This window comes from Corythoichthys intestinalis, chromosome 20, assembly GCF_030265065.1.
Source record: "Corythoichthys intestinalis isolate RoL2023-P3 chromosome 20, ASM3026506v1, whole genome shotgun sequence".
In the NCBI taxonomy this organism is placed as follows: domain Eukaryota; kingdom Metazoa; phylum Chordata; class Actinopteri; order Syngnathiformes; family Syngnathidae; genus Corythoichthys; species Corythoichthys intestinalis.
This window is the reverse complement of record NC_080414.1, coordinates 17,975,616-17,992,825: the sequence shown is the minus strand read 5'-3', so window position 1 is coordinate 17,992,825 and position 17,210 is coordinate 17,975,616. Positions and strand designations below refer to the sequence as shown.

The 17,210-nt window shown below is 38.5% G+C and overlaps 1 protein-coding gene across 4 annotated transcripts in view; it reads left to right on the top strand.

The window, feature by feature from the left end:
* Window positions 1–15,354, top strand: part of c20h8orf34 (chromosome 20 C8orf34 homolog) — an 85,183-nt gene extending 69,829 nt beyond the window's left edge. For all 4 annotated transcript variants that reach the window (XM_057823829.1, XM_057823828.1, XM_057823831.1 and 1 more), the window contains 4 exons: window positions 1,035–1,477; window positions 9,882–9,978; window positions 13,213–13,239; window positions 13,576–15,354. In XM_057823829.1, the coding sequence (XP_057679812.1) occupies window positions 1,035–1,477; window positions 9,882–9,978; window positions 13,213–13,239; window positions 13,576–13,583 (575 nt within the window). In that variant the 3' untranslated portion in view covers window positions 13,584–15,354. The remainder of the gene's footprint in view (window positions 1–1,034; window positions 1,478–9,881; window positions 9,979–13,212; window positions 13,240–13,575) is intronic.
* Window positions 15,355–17,210: the final 1,856 nt, after the last annotated feature.

The following is a 17,210-nucleotide window of genomic DNA, read 5'->3' as shown; positions in this document are numbered from 1 at the left end:
GTGAGAGGGATCCACGGATAGAAAGACTTGTGACTTTGTATATTGTGACTAAATATTGCCATCTAGTGTATTTGTTGAGCTTTCAGTAAATGATACTGTAGCCATGCCCAAAGGTATGATGGGAAGTGGAACCATGACCGTGCGTAGTGCTACCAATTGATATATCTTCTCTGCGTTGGGAAATAACATAAGGTGCTAAGAAAAAGATCAATTGCCACCTTGCTTCCCCACATTGGTTCCCATGATATTTCTAATCGTAGGGAGAGGGATTGTAAGGCTTTAGCCAATTAAAAAAGGCTCTAAAGGCTGCCAAAATTCACTCTTCTCATTTTACGCTGCCTTTTATCTTTCTACATAGGTAAAACGGCGCCATTACAGATTGGGCGCGACAATGTGTGAGTGGGTCGTGCAGCGCATGCATTAATTGCGTTAAATAATTTTACCGCCGTTGTCGGGATAAATTTGATAACCCTACCTTAAGCCTAAACTAAAGACTCTGGATGAGTGTAACATATTATGTCTGGAAAGTTAAATACAATTAGAAAACGATTTAAAAAAATATGTATATATTTTAAAAAAAAGGCATGGCCAATATTTTATACTTTGAAAATGACGTGATCGGACCCAATCGATCGGGACATCTCAACTTAAAACGAATTGGACGTCTACCCGTGATAAACTCATTCTAATTCACAGCAGAGAGATGAAAATTGCTTGTTTTTCTGTTTAGAATGATTTCCTTACCCATGTATCGATACTTTTTATATCGCCATATCATGACATTATCGTTATCGTGAGCTTTGGACCCTCAGGTTCCCACACCTACATCCAATCCCATTTGATTGGGGGGCTGTGAACCACACAGTACTGCTTACAACACTCAAACTAAGGAAACTGACCAACAACCCTCCCACTGTTTTAACAACTTTAATGTTTTGTTTTTGTTCATAAATTAACTCATTGAAGGCGAAAGGCGGCGGCAATCAACTGATATACCGACTACTAAAATTGGGATTTTGCATGTGTACCCTCAGAGGTGGAGAAGGACTTAGCCAAGCTGGCGGAAGCGGGAAAGTCATGCAGTCGGAACAACCCGGTCCGGGGCAGTCTCCTTCGGAGCCTCCCTGACACGCTGCCCCTCGCCAGCTTCCTATGCGGGTCGCGCTCGCCAAGCGGCGGCCTCTCGGGCAAGGCGTGCGGCGCCGGTCTCCCCCCGATCAGTCCCAGCTCGGCGTCCCCGCGCCCGACCAGGGCTCGCGCCTTCAGCAACCCTGGCAGCAGGACGCACACGCCCGGGACGCCTAACAGCCTGCGCTCGGGCTTCTACGCTCACAAGGAGGCCGGCGGGTTCAGGAGGTCGCGGAGTCGGCCGGTCACGCCCACCGGGCAGCCCGTGTACACCCGGCGCTTGCTAACGCCGCCCGGGCTAAGCACCACCGACAGCCTGGGGGCCAGCCTGAGGGCTTATTTGTCCGAGGTATGACTGCATGTCTCTATTTAGGATTACGATTTATTAAGAATATATATAGATTTTATTCAATTAAGATTTTTTTTAAAATACTTCTTTAAATGTAACAAGTACCGTAGTTTTTCTTTAATTTTTAAAAATGTTTTTATTAAACTTTTACATTTTTGTTTAATTAAAAAAAAAAAAAAAAATCATAATTTTGTTTTAAAAAGGTAAATATTGTTTTGACCAAAGAAATTATTGAAGGTGGACTTTTATTCTTTCGTTTAAATTATTATTAAACTGAAATATCTATTTAGTTTAATTCCTAAAAACATTCATTCATCCAATTTTTGGGGGGATAATTATTATTACCTCATTGCCTGCCATTGACAACAATAGACCTCCAATTTGTTTAACTGGGAGTCTTGGCTGTGAATGCTCATCTTTCAGTGCTACTGACCATTCTCTGCCATCCTGTCCCAGTCAAAATGGATTGGACGTCTAGTGCCGTCATTGGAAGCCAATGAGTTATATAACCTTTTATTAAAATCTTTCCTATTGTCACAATACAAAATAAGGACAATCAAGCAAGACACCTTGCATGTGTCCTCCTGTCCAGGGAATGCTCTTGGAAGAGTTTGAGCACTCACGACACCAGGCTTGATGCCCGCGTTCAATTGGCGTCCACCTCACAGGGAATAAATATCACATATAGGCTTCGTGTGGGGTTTCCGTGGCGGGAACTAGTAGTCGGGCGGCAAGTCTCGGGAGTAAAAAAAAAAAAAAAAAAGGACAGTCTAATATTCCTTTCATGTAAAGCGGCGTGCCTAAGTATGAGAAGCTGTTTGAAGGTTTTACTGATGGTTGTTCACTCTTTGACAGTTAGCAGAGAGATTGAGCGCGACGCCCCGCTTGGCTTTTGTTCGGCCCACCTACCTACACATTGCAAAGACCTCAGACAAGCCTGAGCTTTTCTATTCTGAGTTATATATTCATTTGCTGCACGTTAGGGGTTTGCGTTGTCATCTAAAAAGGAGTATTAGCAGAACACCAAAGAGCAATAAACCAGGACAAATATAAACTTTAATAATACAGTGATCCCTCACTTATTGCTGATAATTGGGACCAGAACCGACTGCGTAAAGTGAAAAAAATGAAAAGTGTCACCACCCCGCTATTTTTAACTTTTGTGTGAATACTCTTTATATAATATCAATAAGTATACATAAAACCCTATAAATGCATATGCCTTCGTTACAACTAGAGCTGTCCCAAACGACTAATTTTCTCCCGATTAGTCAGCCGACTATTTTTACGATTAGTCGACTAATCTAATAATTAAAAAAAAAAAACTTTTTTTTTTTTTTTTTAAACTAATTTTGCAATGAATTTTCTGTTGACGCTTATCAATTCACAAAAACATTTTGGAACACTTAAATGATTTATTAAAGTACAAAAAAACACGTAAATAACAATAATAAATCACAAATAAGTTCAAATGCTGATAGAATTAACTAGTGCAAATGAATGGAATGTAAACAGATTCAGAACACTGACTTTGCCTTTCCAACATGATTCAAAACAATTCTTAAAAAACACCTAGCATGAATTTTATAGTATAGTACTATATATAATAGTATTATAATAATTATTCATTGCCAATCAGATTTTTCGTAAAGGGTGTCATTTTAAAGGTATTCTTAGTGTAGAATCTGAATCCTGAAGTGTGTGGGATTAATTCAAGAAATCGTTATTTATATGACGAACATGACATACTTTTATTTTGAAATGTTCACTGGAAGTAAGTTCGCTAAAAAGCTAACTTCAGCTACACTCCGCAAAAAAAACAAACAAACAAAAAAAAAACTTTTTGTCATTGCATGTAGTGTCAGTAATAGATTTTTTTTTTTTTTCATTTTTTTCGTTTGCAAATGCTGTTAACCTGCGATTTTTCATGTTTGAAGTGTCACCTTTTAACCGCAAGTTTGCTTTCACAAGACGACTGCCAATGTTTTATAGCAGGCTAAAGCAGGTTGCCTTTTTCCCCCTATTCACCTCAGTGTAGCAGTGCTAACGTTACAGTGTTTAATATAGATGTGTTTTCTTATTTTGTATGTCTGAACTTTAATTCTACAGCGTGTTGATAAGAGAAAGGAACTGGAGTCTCATATGCCATCAGCACGCACGCGCGCAGCGATAACAGACAGCCGTGAAAATTACCGCCTTCATTTTTATTTGCCGTGCGATAAATGGACTCATTGCATATCGCGACAGGCTTAGCAACTTCAATAAAACATGTCGTTAGTTAGTTAGATGGACTTACAAATTGGGTGACGGCGCTTTAGGTGTTTATTCACGGCAGACGTGCAGCCAAGCTTTGCATTGAAGAGACAGGAACAAGAGTGTACCCTCCTTTGTTTCTTTGAAATAAGTCAATGTTTTGGACACTCTGGTGCACTTTTTTGGCTTTGTGCTGCTTTCTCCGCTTGCATACAGAGCATCCGACATTCTGAACTTTCCACGCATACATTTTTATAACCCTTCATTAACCGTCGACGGATTTACGTCATCGATGACGTTGACTATGTCGACTAGTCGGGACAGCTCTAGTTACAACATTAAATAGTTTTAAACATGTAAATAAGTTGTTAATATAAACATACATAAAATAACGTTTAAATAATATTTTTTTAAAATACACACTGTACATTCATTCTCTCACTCTCATATGATACGTGTGTAAGTGTACATATAGATGTAGATAAAGTGTACATAAATTAGGGGTGTGACAATAAATTGAAAAAGTGATATATTGCGATACTTTGTAGCCCAACGGTATTGCTATTATATATATCGTTTTAAAACGGTCTCACAGTTAAAAAAAAGGAACCAACAGGTTGCTACCAAAATCTTCTATTAGAATAGCATCTACGTTAACTCACTGGCTGTCATTATTCATTTTGACTTCATCGGATGTCTAGCGCTGTCAGTCGCACTGAAACCATAGCGCATGTCTTGTGGGCACTGTTCATTTTAGGGCATATACTGGTTACCTCCTGTTGAGTTTAAGTCATTTCGTATTCATTTGGAGCAGTGCTGTTTTTGTCAACAATGACGATCACGAAAATATTTCGTTGACGAACAATTTTTTCATGACGACGTCACGGTGACGGGCTAAAAACGTGGCTTGGGAGACTAGAACATAACGAGACAAATGCCAGTAGTTGTCGAGACAAAAATAAGACATACTTTCTTTCATATGTTCACAAAGCGTGACATTTTCATATTGTAATTTGTGTTTGTGTCGTGTCACTCATTCATGTCACTCATTAGTTTAGGACGTGTCTAAAGCTAGGCTGCTATCCATCTTGCTTGTTTGGAAACACGGTAAGATTTGTTTTCTTTCTTTGGAAGAAAGAATATACAATATCCTTTAGAGGTCTGTGCTGAATCATAGACTTCACTATCAGTTGACGTAACATGGGGCTCGGGGCCGATCCATGGGAGGCCTATTTTCAAAACCTTAAAATTAAAATATTTTCAAAATCAAAGCCGCTAACGACCTAAAACCAAAACAGGCACCTTCCTTAGGCATATATGAGTCTCTGTGAGCAGCAACATGAAATAATTCAAAATCGTTCCCTAATAAAATCCTGATTAATAATTTTTCTATAAAAGTAATAAAACTTAAAATGGCTATAGCATTCTCAAATTTTACGCTAGATGCACACAAATCACCAAATGCAGAAATGATCACCTATATTTTCAGGATCAATAGCAATATTTAACATATACAGTATGTTTTTGCCCAAAATAGCAACTTAATTTTTTTTTTCATTTAGTGCAAGTTTTCAACAGCTAATAAATCACTCCATTTTCACATCAGAAACTTAATACTTGAGGAAAGCATCCAGAATCATTCTCAGAATATTTTACTCAACAAAAGCAAAATTCGCATTTATATACAATCACAATTTATTTAGGTTGAATTCCGCTATTGTGTGGGATAAAAAATCCAACATGGCGGCTGTCACAAAACAAAGAGCGTTTTAAGTTCAAAATTGTTATAAATAAATGTTTAAATAGCAAAATTTCTATACATATGAATGTAAAACAGTCTAGATTCTTGGTTAAAAGCAAAAACCGGGCAGTTATCGTTAATTTAATGTAAATATTTAAAGCTTAAGTTAGGCAAATTTTTTCCCATTCATTTAATTGTCTTCACAACGTTTCAAAGTGAATGCATGGTGCAAAAATATAATAATTACCTAGAATCCTCGACCAAATCACTCTTGAAACACTCCTGCCTGCTTGTATGCAGTAAAACATTCGTCCTATTCCCACCTAAATTCAGCGTTAGAACGCAGCGTGTTTCAGTTTATCACAGTGAAGGCCAACTCAACCGCTTTGGAGTGACACTGATGGTTTGGTAAACTTGTTAGCATGTTCTTTATGCTATAGTTATCTGAATAACGCTTAACAGCTATGTTACGATAACATACCGGCCACGTTTGAATTTCGTTGTTCATGCATCATGTAACATTATCATACTGTAAATTTATTCAGCATGTTGTTCTCTATTGTATTTTTATTTAAAATTGCCTTTCAAGATGACATATCTGTTCTATGTGTTGGATTTTATCAAGTAAATTTCCCCAAAAATGCGACTTATACTCCGGTGCAACTCAAATGTTTTTTTTCCCTCTTCATTGCGCATCAGGTGTGACTTACAGTCCGAAAAATACGGTACTGCTTTTCCTGCTGAGTTTGTATTATCATCACCAAGTTGGTGTTGTCCTTGTAGATGCTACAATATGTTATTTCAAAATTGTCGGAAACTAGGGTTGTTCCGATCATGTTTTTTTGCTCCCGATCGTTTTAGTTTGAGTATCTGCCGATCCCGATATTTCCCGATCCGATTGCTTTTTTTTGCTCCCGATTCAATTCCAGTCATTCCCGATAATTTTTCCCGAACATATACATTTTGGCAATGCATTAAGAAAAAAATGAATAAAACTCGGGCGAATAAAGTACATAAGTACTGTATTTGTTTATTATGACAATAAATCCTCAAGATGGCGTTTACATTATTAACATTCTTTCTGTGAGAGGGATCCACAAATAGAAAGACTTGTGACTTTGTATATTGTGAGTAAATATTGCCATTTAGTGTATTTGTTGAGCTTTCAGTAAATGATACTGTAGCCCTGCCCAAATGCATGATGGGAAGTGGAACCATGACTGTGCGTAGCTCTACCAATTGATATATCTTCTCTGCCTTGGGAAATAACATAAGGTGTTAAGAAAAAGATCAATTGCTACCTTGCTTTCCCACATTGCTTCCCATGATAATTCTAATCGTGGGAAGAGGGATTGTAAGGCTTTAGCCAATTAAAGAAAGGCTCAAAGGCTGCCATAATTCATTCTACTCATTTTACGCTGCCTTTTATATCTCTATATAGGTAATTACAGATTGAGCGCGACAATGCGTGAGTGGATCGTGCAGCGTATGCATTAATTGCGTTAAATAATTTAACGTGATACATTTAAAAAAAAAAAATTTAATTACCGCCGTTATCGGGATAAATTTGATAACCCTACCTTAAGCCTAAACTTAAGACTCTGGATGAGTGTAACATATTATGTCTGTAACGTTAAATACAATTAGAAAACGATTGAATAAAAAAAAAAAAAATATATATATATATATATATATATATTAGGGCTGTCAAACGATTAAAATTTTTAATCGAGTTAATTACAGCTTAAAAATTAATTAATCGTAATTAATCGCAATTCAAACCATCTATAAAATATGCCATATTTTTCTGTAAATTATATATATATTCTGTAAAATAAATTGTTGACATGGAAAGATAAGACACAAGATGGATATAAACATTCAACATACGGTACATAAGGACTGTAGTGGGCATTTCACTCTACTGTCATTTAAATCTGTCTGTGTTGTAGGGCTGCAGCTATCGAATATTTTAGTAATCAAGTAATCGACTGAAAATTCTATCGATTAATCGAGTAATCGGATAAAACAAATATATTTTTAGGTGAAGAGCAATTATAAATATACATGAGAAAACAAGACATTTCATCTCATTTTGAACCATTTTCAGTCAATCAATGTCTTTATTTTCGATGTATATTGTTGAAAACAGCCAACAATTGCATTTCAGATGTAACTAGAATTAAAAAAAAAAAAAAAAAAAAAAAAAAAAGACTAATTCACTGCTTTCACTCAAAAAACTTTAGATCTTATTACAAAAAAAAAATATATATATATCTTACCTAAAAATGCCGTTACGCTTGATAACACACATCACTTAAAAGTTTGGATTTTTCCTACGTCTTTCAATTGAATTTCTCTTTGTGTCAAGCCATTTTTAAGTTCTAGTTAAGTTTTAAGTTAGTCTAAACTGCAAGTCCTGATAGGATTTTGAGTTTTTGCAGTGTTCAAAATAAATGTATGATACAGGCTGTATTGGAGCACATTAGCACCAGTGCTACTTGGTGTTTTATCCAGCAATGACTACTGAGCTAAAATTGATAGTTAGCATGATTAAGTTTTTATTTTACACCCTCATCACGCCACAATGCTATGTTATGTTAAAGCCTGTATGTAAGACACGTTAGCCAAGCCTCGACAGTGGTCATAATTAATAGAAACCTAGCCCTCCGCAGGGCTAACGTTACTTCAGAACAGTAACGTTAATCTTATTTATTAGCGCTTAGCGCTCTACTGCTTTAAGATGGCGGCTGTTTACTAAAGCTGCCCAGACGCGGCCGAGTCTGTCATTTAGCATCTAGTTCAACATACATGTGATCTCTATGAGACGCATGAGACACTACCTGTACCAACGTAGCATCGTGCGGGCTAGTATTTAGCAACGTCGGCGTCGTTTGTGGCGGCTGTCGCTGCAGTAAGTCCCCCCCCCCCCCCCCCCTTTCCTCTCCGCACGTGACAGCGCGTTGTCCCGCATTAAAAGTAGTCCGAGCAAAACGTGATGCCTAGAGCTGTCAAAATAAACGATTACTCGAGGTGAATAAAATTACTCGGATCAGTTTTTAAACTCGAGTTACTCGAGTTGCTCGAGTACTCGTTTCAGCTCTACTGTGTTGTCCTCACTCCGAAGCATCTACTTTTTCCAAAGCTAGACAGCTAGTGAACGACGCCTTAATAATCAGATTTCTTCCTTTTTCATCTGATTTATTAATAAAATAGCCTCAAACCATTGTCCTCTTTAGACCGTCGTAAAACTACAAAAAAAAAGTACACAAGCATTGCATTAGCAACAACGTTAGCTTAGCACGCTATACAGGTTCACTCAACATAAACAAAAAGCGTCTCATACAAAAAATATAACATTTTGCTTACTAACATAATATGTACATTCTTTACAACAACCATACTTATGGACAAATCTTGTCCAAGGATCATATAAGCACAACATTACAACGTAGGCGTCAGCCCGAAACGTCGTGCAGCCATACTGAACTGGCAAGAAAACAATAAACCATGTCGCAAAGCGACCACAAGAGTTCGCTGTTAGACAGCACAAAAAGCCTTGCTGTAAAACTTACCAAAAGGCAGAATACTGTCTGAGCGGGACATGTGCGTTAATTGCGTCAAATATTTTAACGTGATTAATTAAAAAAAAATTAATTACCGCACGTTAACGCAATAATTTTGACAGCCCTAATATATATATTAAAAAAAGGCATGGCCGATATTTTTTTGCCGATTCCGATACTTTGAAAATGACGTGATCGGACCCGATGCTGATCAATCGGGACATCTCTATTGGAAACCTTTATTAATTTTTGGACTAAAACTCAAAATTTTGAGTAACTGTTGACTAAACTAGGCAAAATTTGTATGAGATTTCGTCGACTAACACATTTGGAAATTGCTAAAATATGACTAGGACTAATGACTATTTTTGTCCAAAAGACTACGACTAAAACAAAAATTAAAAGAACTGCCAGAAACAATACTGATATAGAGACATTCTCGAGTCACTTCCTTTTCAGTAACCCAAAATCAAAAGGAAGTGATCTGTAAATGCCCCCAAATTAACAAGAAATGACCCGTAAATGGCCCAAAAGGAAGAGAAAGTGACCAAAAATCAACAGGAAATGACCTGAAATGCAACAAAATGAATTCATTGCCTGGTGTTGGCTGCCATTGACAACCATAGACGTCCAATCCGTTTGAAGTGGGAGGGTGGCAGCGAATGAACGTTCGTTCATTCGCTGCCACCCTCCCACTTCATACGGATCGGACGTCTACTAGTGATAAACTCACAGCAAAAGAATGAAAAGAGCTTGTTTTTTCTGTTTATTTGAATTATTTAGAAGTTTTTATGAGTGTGTTTTTTACTGATTAATATTTTTGTCCTTGATGCACTCGTTTCAGGATGAGTTTTACCAGCAGTTGCAGGCCATCCGGCAGCCTTGGCACATCCCCAGCGACACGGAGAGCGACATCATGGAGCCTCCCGAGCAGGACAAAAGTGAGCGACCTTTCCTTGTCCTTTCCTTATGACGCGAACTTCCAAATGAAGCGTCCCAAGCTTTCGCTGACGTTACCATCGAAGAATTCCCGTGCGATAAACGTTCGACCGCCATCGTCGTGGAAACATAACTCTTATCTTACATAATGACAACAACGCCAGCGATGGGGACCCACGATGAATGAATCATAAGCTGACGAAAAAGCATTTTGCGGTCATCTGATTTGCGTGCGTGTATGTGGACATGGAAAATTCATGAGTGGTTATATTATAGTCAAAATTTAAGATATTGACAAACAAACAGTGAGTGAATAATCAAAGACTTTTGTTTCTCATGGAGTGGCGCCTTCCGCGCTGAGTTTGTAATCCATTCTGTTATAACTCAAAACATTTATCCCATTAAAAAGAATGAACATGTCTTTTATCCAACCCAGCCTTGTTCAGAAACCAGTCCATTAACCGGGAAAAAGGGAAGTACTGTAAACCGTACAATACTGTACCATGCTTGGAACCTTTCTCAAAAATCATGTTACTAGTAACATCCCTAGTTGACTAGATTTTTAAAATAATGTTGAGCGCAGTTAGGCCGTGTACAAGGTTGTTGAAGACAAGTTTTCATGCTCTGTCCAACTGTCCGCTTGTACTGACGTCAACAGTACAGTGGTATGAAAAAGTATCTGAACCTTTTGGAATTTCTCACATTTCAGCATAAAATCACCATCAAATGTGATCTGATCTTTGTCAAAATCACACAGATGAAAAAACAATGTCTGCTTTAACTAAAACAACCCAAACATTTATAGGTTTCCATATTTTAATGAGGATAGCATGCAAACAATGACAGAAGAGGGAAAAATAAGTAAATGAACCCTTTGCCTACGGAGAATTAATTATTTTTACTTAATTATTTTGTGGACTCATGAAACCAAAGTTGAATTGTTTGGGAGTAACACACAATGTCATGTGTGGAGGAAAAATGGAACAGCTCATCAACATCAACACCTCATCCCCACCGTGAAGCGTGGTGGAAGGAGCATCATGATTTGGGGCTGTTTTGCTACCTCAGGGCCTGGAAAACTTGCAATCATTAATGGAAGAATGAATTCAAAAGTTTATGACTATGTTTTGCAGGAAAACCTGAGGCTGTCTGTTAGACAGTTGTAGCTAAAAAAAGGATGGATGCTGCAACAAGACAATGATCCAAAACACAGAAATAAATGAACTTCAGAATGGTTTCAGAACAACAAAATACACGGAGTGGCCAAGTCAAAGTCCAGACTTGAACCCCATTGAGATGCTGTGGCATGACTTACAGACAGCGATTCATGCCAGACCATCCCAGGAATCTGACTGAAGTACAGCAGTTTTGTAGAGAAGAAAGGGCCAAGATTAGTCTTGATCAATGTCCCAGACTGATCTGCAGCTACAAGAAGCGTCTGGTTGAAGTTATTGCTGCCCAAGGGGGGCCACAAAATATTAAATGTCATGGTTCACTTACTTATTTTAACCCCCTTCTGTCATTGTTTGCATACGATCCTCATTAAAATGAAATGTTTGGGTGGTTTTAGTTAAAGCAGACATTGTTTTTTCATCTGTGTGATTTTAACAAAGATCAGATCACATTTGATGGTGATTTTATGCAGAAATGTGAGAAATTCCAAATGGTTCAGATACGTTTTCATACCACTGTAAGTCTGCTAGCAACGAGCTAGCAGACTGAATGCGGTTGTTTTAGGGGCTGGTACACATTCAATCCATTCAAATTCATTAAAAAAATACTTCTCCAAAATGAACATTCATTCGCCCACTCCCAGTCAAAATGGATTGGTTGTCTAATCCCGTCGGTGGGGTTGGTTGTGCGTCCCCTCTTGCCATTCCTGAGGGCCAGTTGATGGGTGCACGGGTGGCCCAGGGGACCACCCTGGATCCCGACGGGGTGACAATGGCTCCTTTGCTGGGCTGCGGGAGGAGGGATGGGCTGCGCGGAACACCAATCAATCAAAAAATACGTTTTCTTAAAAAAAATACAGATTTTCAAAAAGAAAAATCACTTCAATCAAAAAAAGAAAATTTTCAATAATAGAAAAAAGTTTTTGAATGCGAAAAAATATTTGAGATTGAAAAATTTGCATTTGAACACTTAATTTTTCATTGAAAAAGTTTTCTTTGATTGAAGCAATCCTTTTTTGTGTTTGGGCCATATTATGATTAGGACATTTGTGACTAAATCATTCAATCCCCCCAAAAAGTTGCTTCAATCAAAAAAAAAAAAAATATTTTCAATCAAAGAAAAAAATTATTTTTTAAAATATTTTTTCTCTAATATATATATATATATATATATATATATATATATATATATATATATATATATATATTAATTATATGCAACGCAAATGACTGCCTAAGGTGCTCGAAAAATAATTTCGACCCATTATAAAAATGTTTTTTTGTTCATTTCATTCATTTTTGTTGCAATTTTATTGCTTTACAACTTTTGTATATACTGTATATAGGAAAGTCAATTACATGCAATGACGCTTTTCGGCCACCAGAGGGTCCTGACCCCCCCCCCCCCCCCCCTTAAAATCTGCTTATGCTGTAAATGCCCTAAAATGAACAGCGAGTGACCTGTGAATGCCCTGAAAATCGGACAGAATGACTGTGAATGCTCTGGTTTTGAATGAACGAACGTTCCCAGTCTAAATGGATTGGGTGTCGTGCGCCGTCAATGCAGCCTAAGAGCTAACCGAGACACTATTATGGGGGGTCATTATGGTAGCAACTTGTTCGTTCATTTTTCTTTTGGACATTGACACCTTTTTAAAACGATATCTCGATTCTTGGCAGGAGCATATCGATAACCTTTTGGGATACAAAGTATCACGATATATCACCATTTCGATATTTTGTCACAGCCCTACTGTATATGCGACTAAAAACAAACAAACAGAAAAAAAACGACTGAAGACAAAATGGCGGATAAGAATCTGGCGTCATAAAAATTAAATCGAGTACGTCATAACCTGGGGACTACCTGTACTTGTATGTGGATTGTTATTTTTGTCTTTTTGTTTTAGTCGTGTCAGCGTTTTTTACTTTAAATCTGTTGCTTAAGAGGTTAACTCCGTAAAACACACACTAATTAGCATTAGCAGTGAGCTAGCAGACTTAAAGTTTTTTTTTTGTTTTTTTGTATGACTTTTTTCACATGCTTTCCTTTTATTTTTTTAGGCGCCAGCAAGAGATTCCTCTTTTCAGGTAAGAATTTTTTCTTCGCCATGTCGAAATATTGGCCGCCGGTCGTCACAGGAGCCCGACTGTCTGCGCGTGACCTCACTCCTTGAACGCGTTAGTCAAATAAGCGCACGGAAGCCGCCCAAGTCGTTTCATTCAATTATCCTGGCGAGTTAAAGCGCGGGCCTTCGCCCAGTTCCATGAAGTCACGCGTGCGCGGCACTAAGAGCTTGCAGACAGAGCGTGGTCACCCGCGATCGGCCCGCTTTGCGGGTTCTGTCTGCGGTTCTTCTCTCGAGGTGCCGCTCTTATGAGTTATGATCAGAGTTCTGATTTTTGCCTTCTCTCTGGCATTTTCAGGCCTATGAAGACAAGCGGCGTCCCCGGTCCGACAATTATGCAAGCCGCCGGACATTTTAAACAAATTGCGTTATTTTTCTAAAGCCCTATGAATGAGATTGTATATGTTTGTTTTCCACCAATATTTCATAGACTGTTATGATATGATATTTTTATTTTTGGTTTGCTCTTCCGCATGCTATGGGACGCCACGCATGGGTGCACTTTGTGGTTTGACAACCTCTTTCCAAGGCGGCCACAGATACGACTTATTTTCCGCCATAGTGGCAAACCAAAGGGGTTACAAGGCGGCCATGTTAGTAGGGGCAACGTTCCAATGACACCAAGTCGTAACTTGCTCATTTCGCCAACGATTTTCTTGGTTTACATTTTACCCATGGCAAAATGTGTCTTAGGCGGCCATGTTAGTAGGGGCAATGTTCCAATGGCACCAAGTCGTAACTTGCTCATTTCTCAAATGATTTTCTTAGTTTACATTTTACCCAATGGCAAGATGTGTCTTAGGCGGTCATGTTGGTAGAGGCAATGTTCCAATGACACCAAGTCGTAACTTGCTCATTTCGCAAACAATTTTCTTGGTTTACAAATTACCCGATGGCAAAATGTGTTTTAGGCGGCCATTTTGGTAGGAGCAACGTTCCAATGACACCAAGTCGTAACTTTCTATTTTTCACAAACGATTTTCTTAGTTTACATTATACCCAATGGCAAAATGTGTCTTAGGCGGCTATGTTGGTATGGGCAACGTTCCAATGACACCGAATGGTAACTTGTTCATTTCGCAAACAATTTTCTTGGTTTACAAATTACCCGATGGCAAAATGTGTCTTAGGCAGCCATGTTGGTAGGGCAACGTTCCATTGACACCAAGACGTAACTTGCTCATTTCGCAACCAATAATGAGGTTGACTTTATTTTCTCCTGGCAAAACATGTTCTAAGCGGCCGTGTTTGAAGGGGATACAAGTCGTAACTTGTTCATTTCGCAACCGATTTTCGTCAGCTTGACTTTTTTCCAAATGCCAAAACGCCAATGGCTTTGAGAAACGTTTGGTGTGCATTGGCATCACTCAAATGATCTCGACGCGCCCTGAAAGAGGTTTTCAAACGTGTTGTGGATGAAACAAAAGGAATGCCCGTATGTTAATAAAAGGATTTGGTGCTCATCACTTGGCTGCACGATTCTTTTGTTAGTGGTACAATCACTCACTGCCTCACAGAAGGTGATACAAAATGTGTATGTGTGCGAGAAAGAGAGAAAAGTAAGGTTATACTAGTGCTGTTAAAGCGGAAGTTTTAACTCAGTAGATTTAGGGGCCGTTTACATTGTGACGGTGCGACACCAAGACGCAGAGATTGTGTTGCGGAATGACCATGGCTTTACACGGTGACTGCAAAAATGCAAGGCGAAGATGCAAACTTTCTATTCCGGCCTCCAAAGAGGAACGATTCAATTGCGGGGATTGGTCAACAACCATATGAATGGGACGCTCTTGCTCGGATGACGTTAGCACTCTTATACATCACTTTGGGCATGTGCAGTCGCTGCTACTAAACATTAAAAACAGCAAACATGGTGGAAAGTCAGCTTGAATTTACTGTTTTTATATTAATCAAATTTATTTTTTGTTCGTGTTTTTGTGCCGTTTGAAGCAAAAGAAAAAAACGCGTGGACTCCATTGGTTCGAGTGGGCGAGTATGTTGTCTCCCGGGCTGAGAAGGTTGTTATCAAGGAAGTGCATCATTGGTTGTCGACTTGTAAAACTGCACTGCACCCTAGGGCCTGGCATGTGTACTACATCATTTTCACATGGAATTGCGGCATTGTTCGAATGAAGACGGAACCAAGTGGTACCTCGAAATACGATCGCTTCGACACACGATCTTTTCGACATTCAACGTAAAATTTCACTCGCCATTTTTTTCTGCATCCGACGACATCCTCGAAATACGACGATTTATGACAGCCTGGCAGTTTCTTTGTTTTCCCACAAGACGGACGCACGTAGGGTTGTTCCGATCATGTTTTTTTGCTCCTGATCCGATCGTTTTAGTTTGAGTATCTGCCGATCCCGATATTTCCCGATCCGATTGCTTTTTTTTTTTTTGCTCCCGATTCAATTCTAATCATTCCCGATAATTTTTCCCGATCATATACATTTTGGCAATGCATTAAGAAAAAAATGAATAAAACTCAGACGAATATATACATTCAACATACAGTACATAAGTACTGTATTTGTTTATTATGAAAATAAATCCTCAAGATGGCATTTACATCATTAACATTCTTTCTGTGAGAGGGATCCACGGATAGAAAGACTTGTGAATTTGTATATTGTGACTAAATATTGCCATCTAGTGTATTTGTTGAGCTTTCAGTAAATGATACTGCAGCCATTCAACCCAAATGCATGATGGGAAGTGGACCCATGACTGTGCGTAGTGCTACCAATGGATATATCTTCTCTGCGTTGGGAAATAACATAAGGTGTTAAGAAAAAGATCAATTGCAACCTTGCTTCCCCACATTGCTCCCCATGATATTTCTACTCGTAGAGAGAGGGATTGTAAGTTTTTAGCCTATTAAAAAAAAGGCTCCAAAGGCTGCCAAAATGCACTCTACTCATTTTTCGCTGCCTTTTATCTCTCTAAATGGGTAAAACGGCGCCATTACAGATTGAGCGCGTCAATGCGTGAGTTGGTCGTGCAACGCATGCATTAATTGTGTTAAATGTTTAACGTGATACTCTTTAAAAAATTTAATTACCGCCGTTATCGGTACCTTAAGTCTTAACTAAAGACTCTGGATGAGTGTAACATATTATGTCTGTAACGTTAAATACATTTAAAAAAACGATTTAATTGAAATAAAAATAAAAAAATTTAAAAAAGGCATGGCCGATAATTTTTTTGCCGATTCCTATACTTTGAAAATGACGTGATCGGACCCGATCAATCGGCATCCCGACATCTCTAGACGCACAGCGGATTTTCTTGTGAGACAAATCAACATGGGTTCCAACAGTGTTAAGTGGTGAAAAAAAGTTCAGGCATACCATTGAAATGAACATAGAAATGATAGGAAAATATGAGGGTGTTGTCCGCGTCTGTCAACTGGCTCGACAATATGGCCGTAGAATGTCTACGATCTCGGCGGTCCTCCTCCGTTCGCCAGTCTATAAGTTAAGGTGACAATAATTATTGTAACAACGCCAAAGAAAATCACCTGCTTCGTCAGGTTTTTAATCATTTATTTCAGAACTTGCGCAACACAACATGCCTACTGTCCCCCGCAGCTGATGCCCAACAACATAACACGAAAAGTGAAAGTAAAAACTAATACACTCTCTCACTCTGTTGTCATCCATGCAGTTTGGAGTTTAGGTACTCCACGCAAAATACATCCGCCGCATTAGAACCCGATTCGTTACATTATTACAGGTATGATCATTAATATTATTATATTATTATTCTGATTTTTAGTCATAATTAAATTGTGTTATGGTCAGATGAAACCAAAATAGAACATTTTGGTAGAAACACAGGTTCTCTTGTTTGGAGGAAAAAGAATACTGAATTGCACCATACCCGCTGTGAAGCATGGGGGTGGAAACATCATGCTTTGGGGCTGTT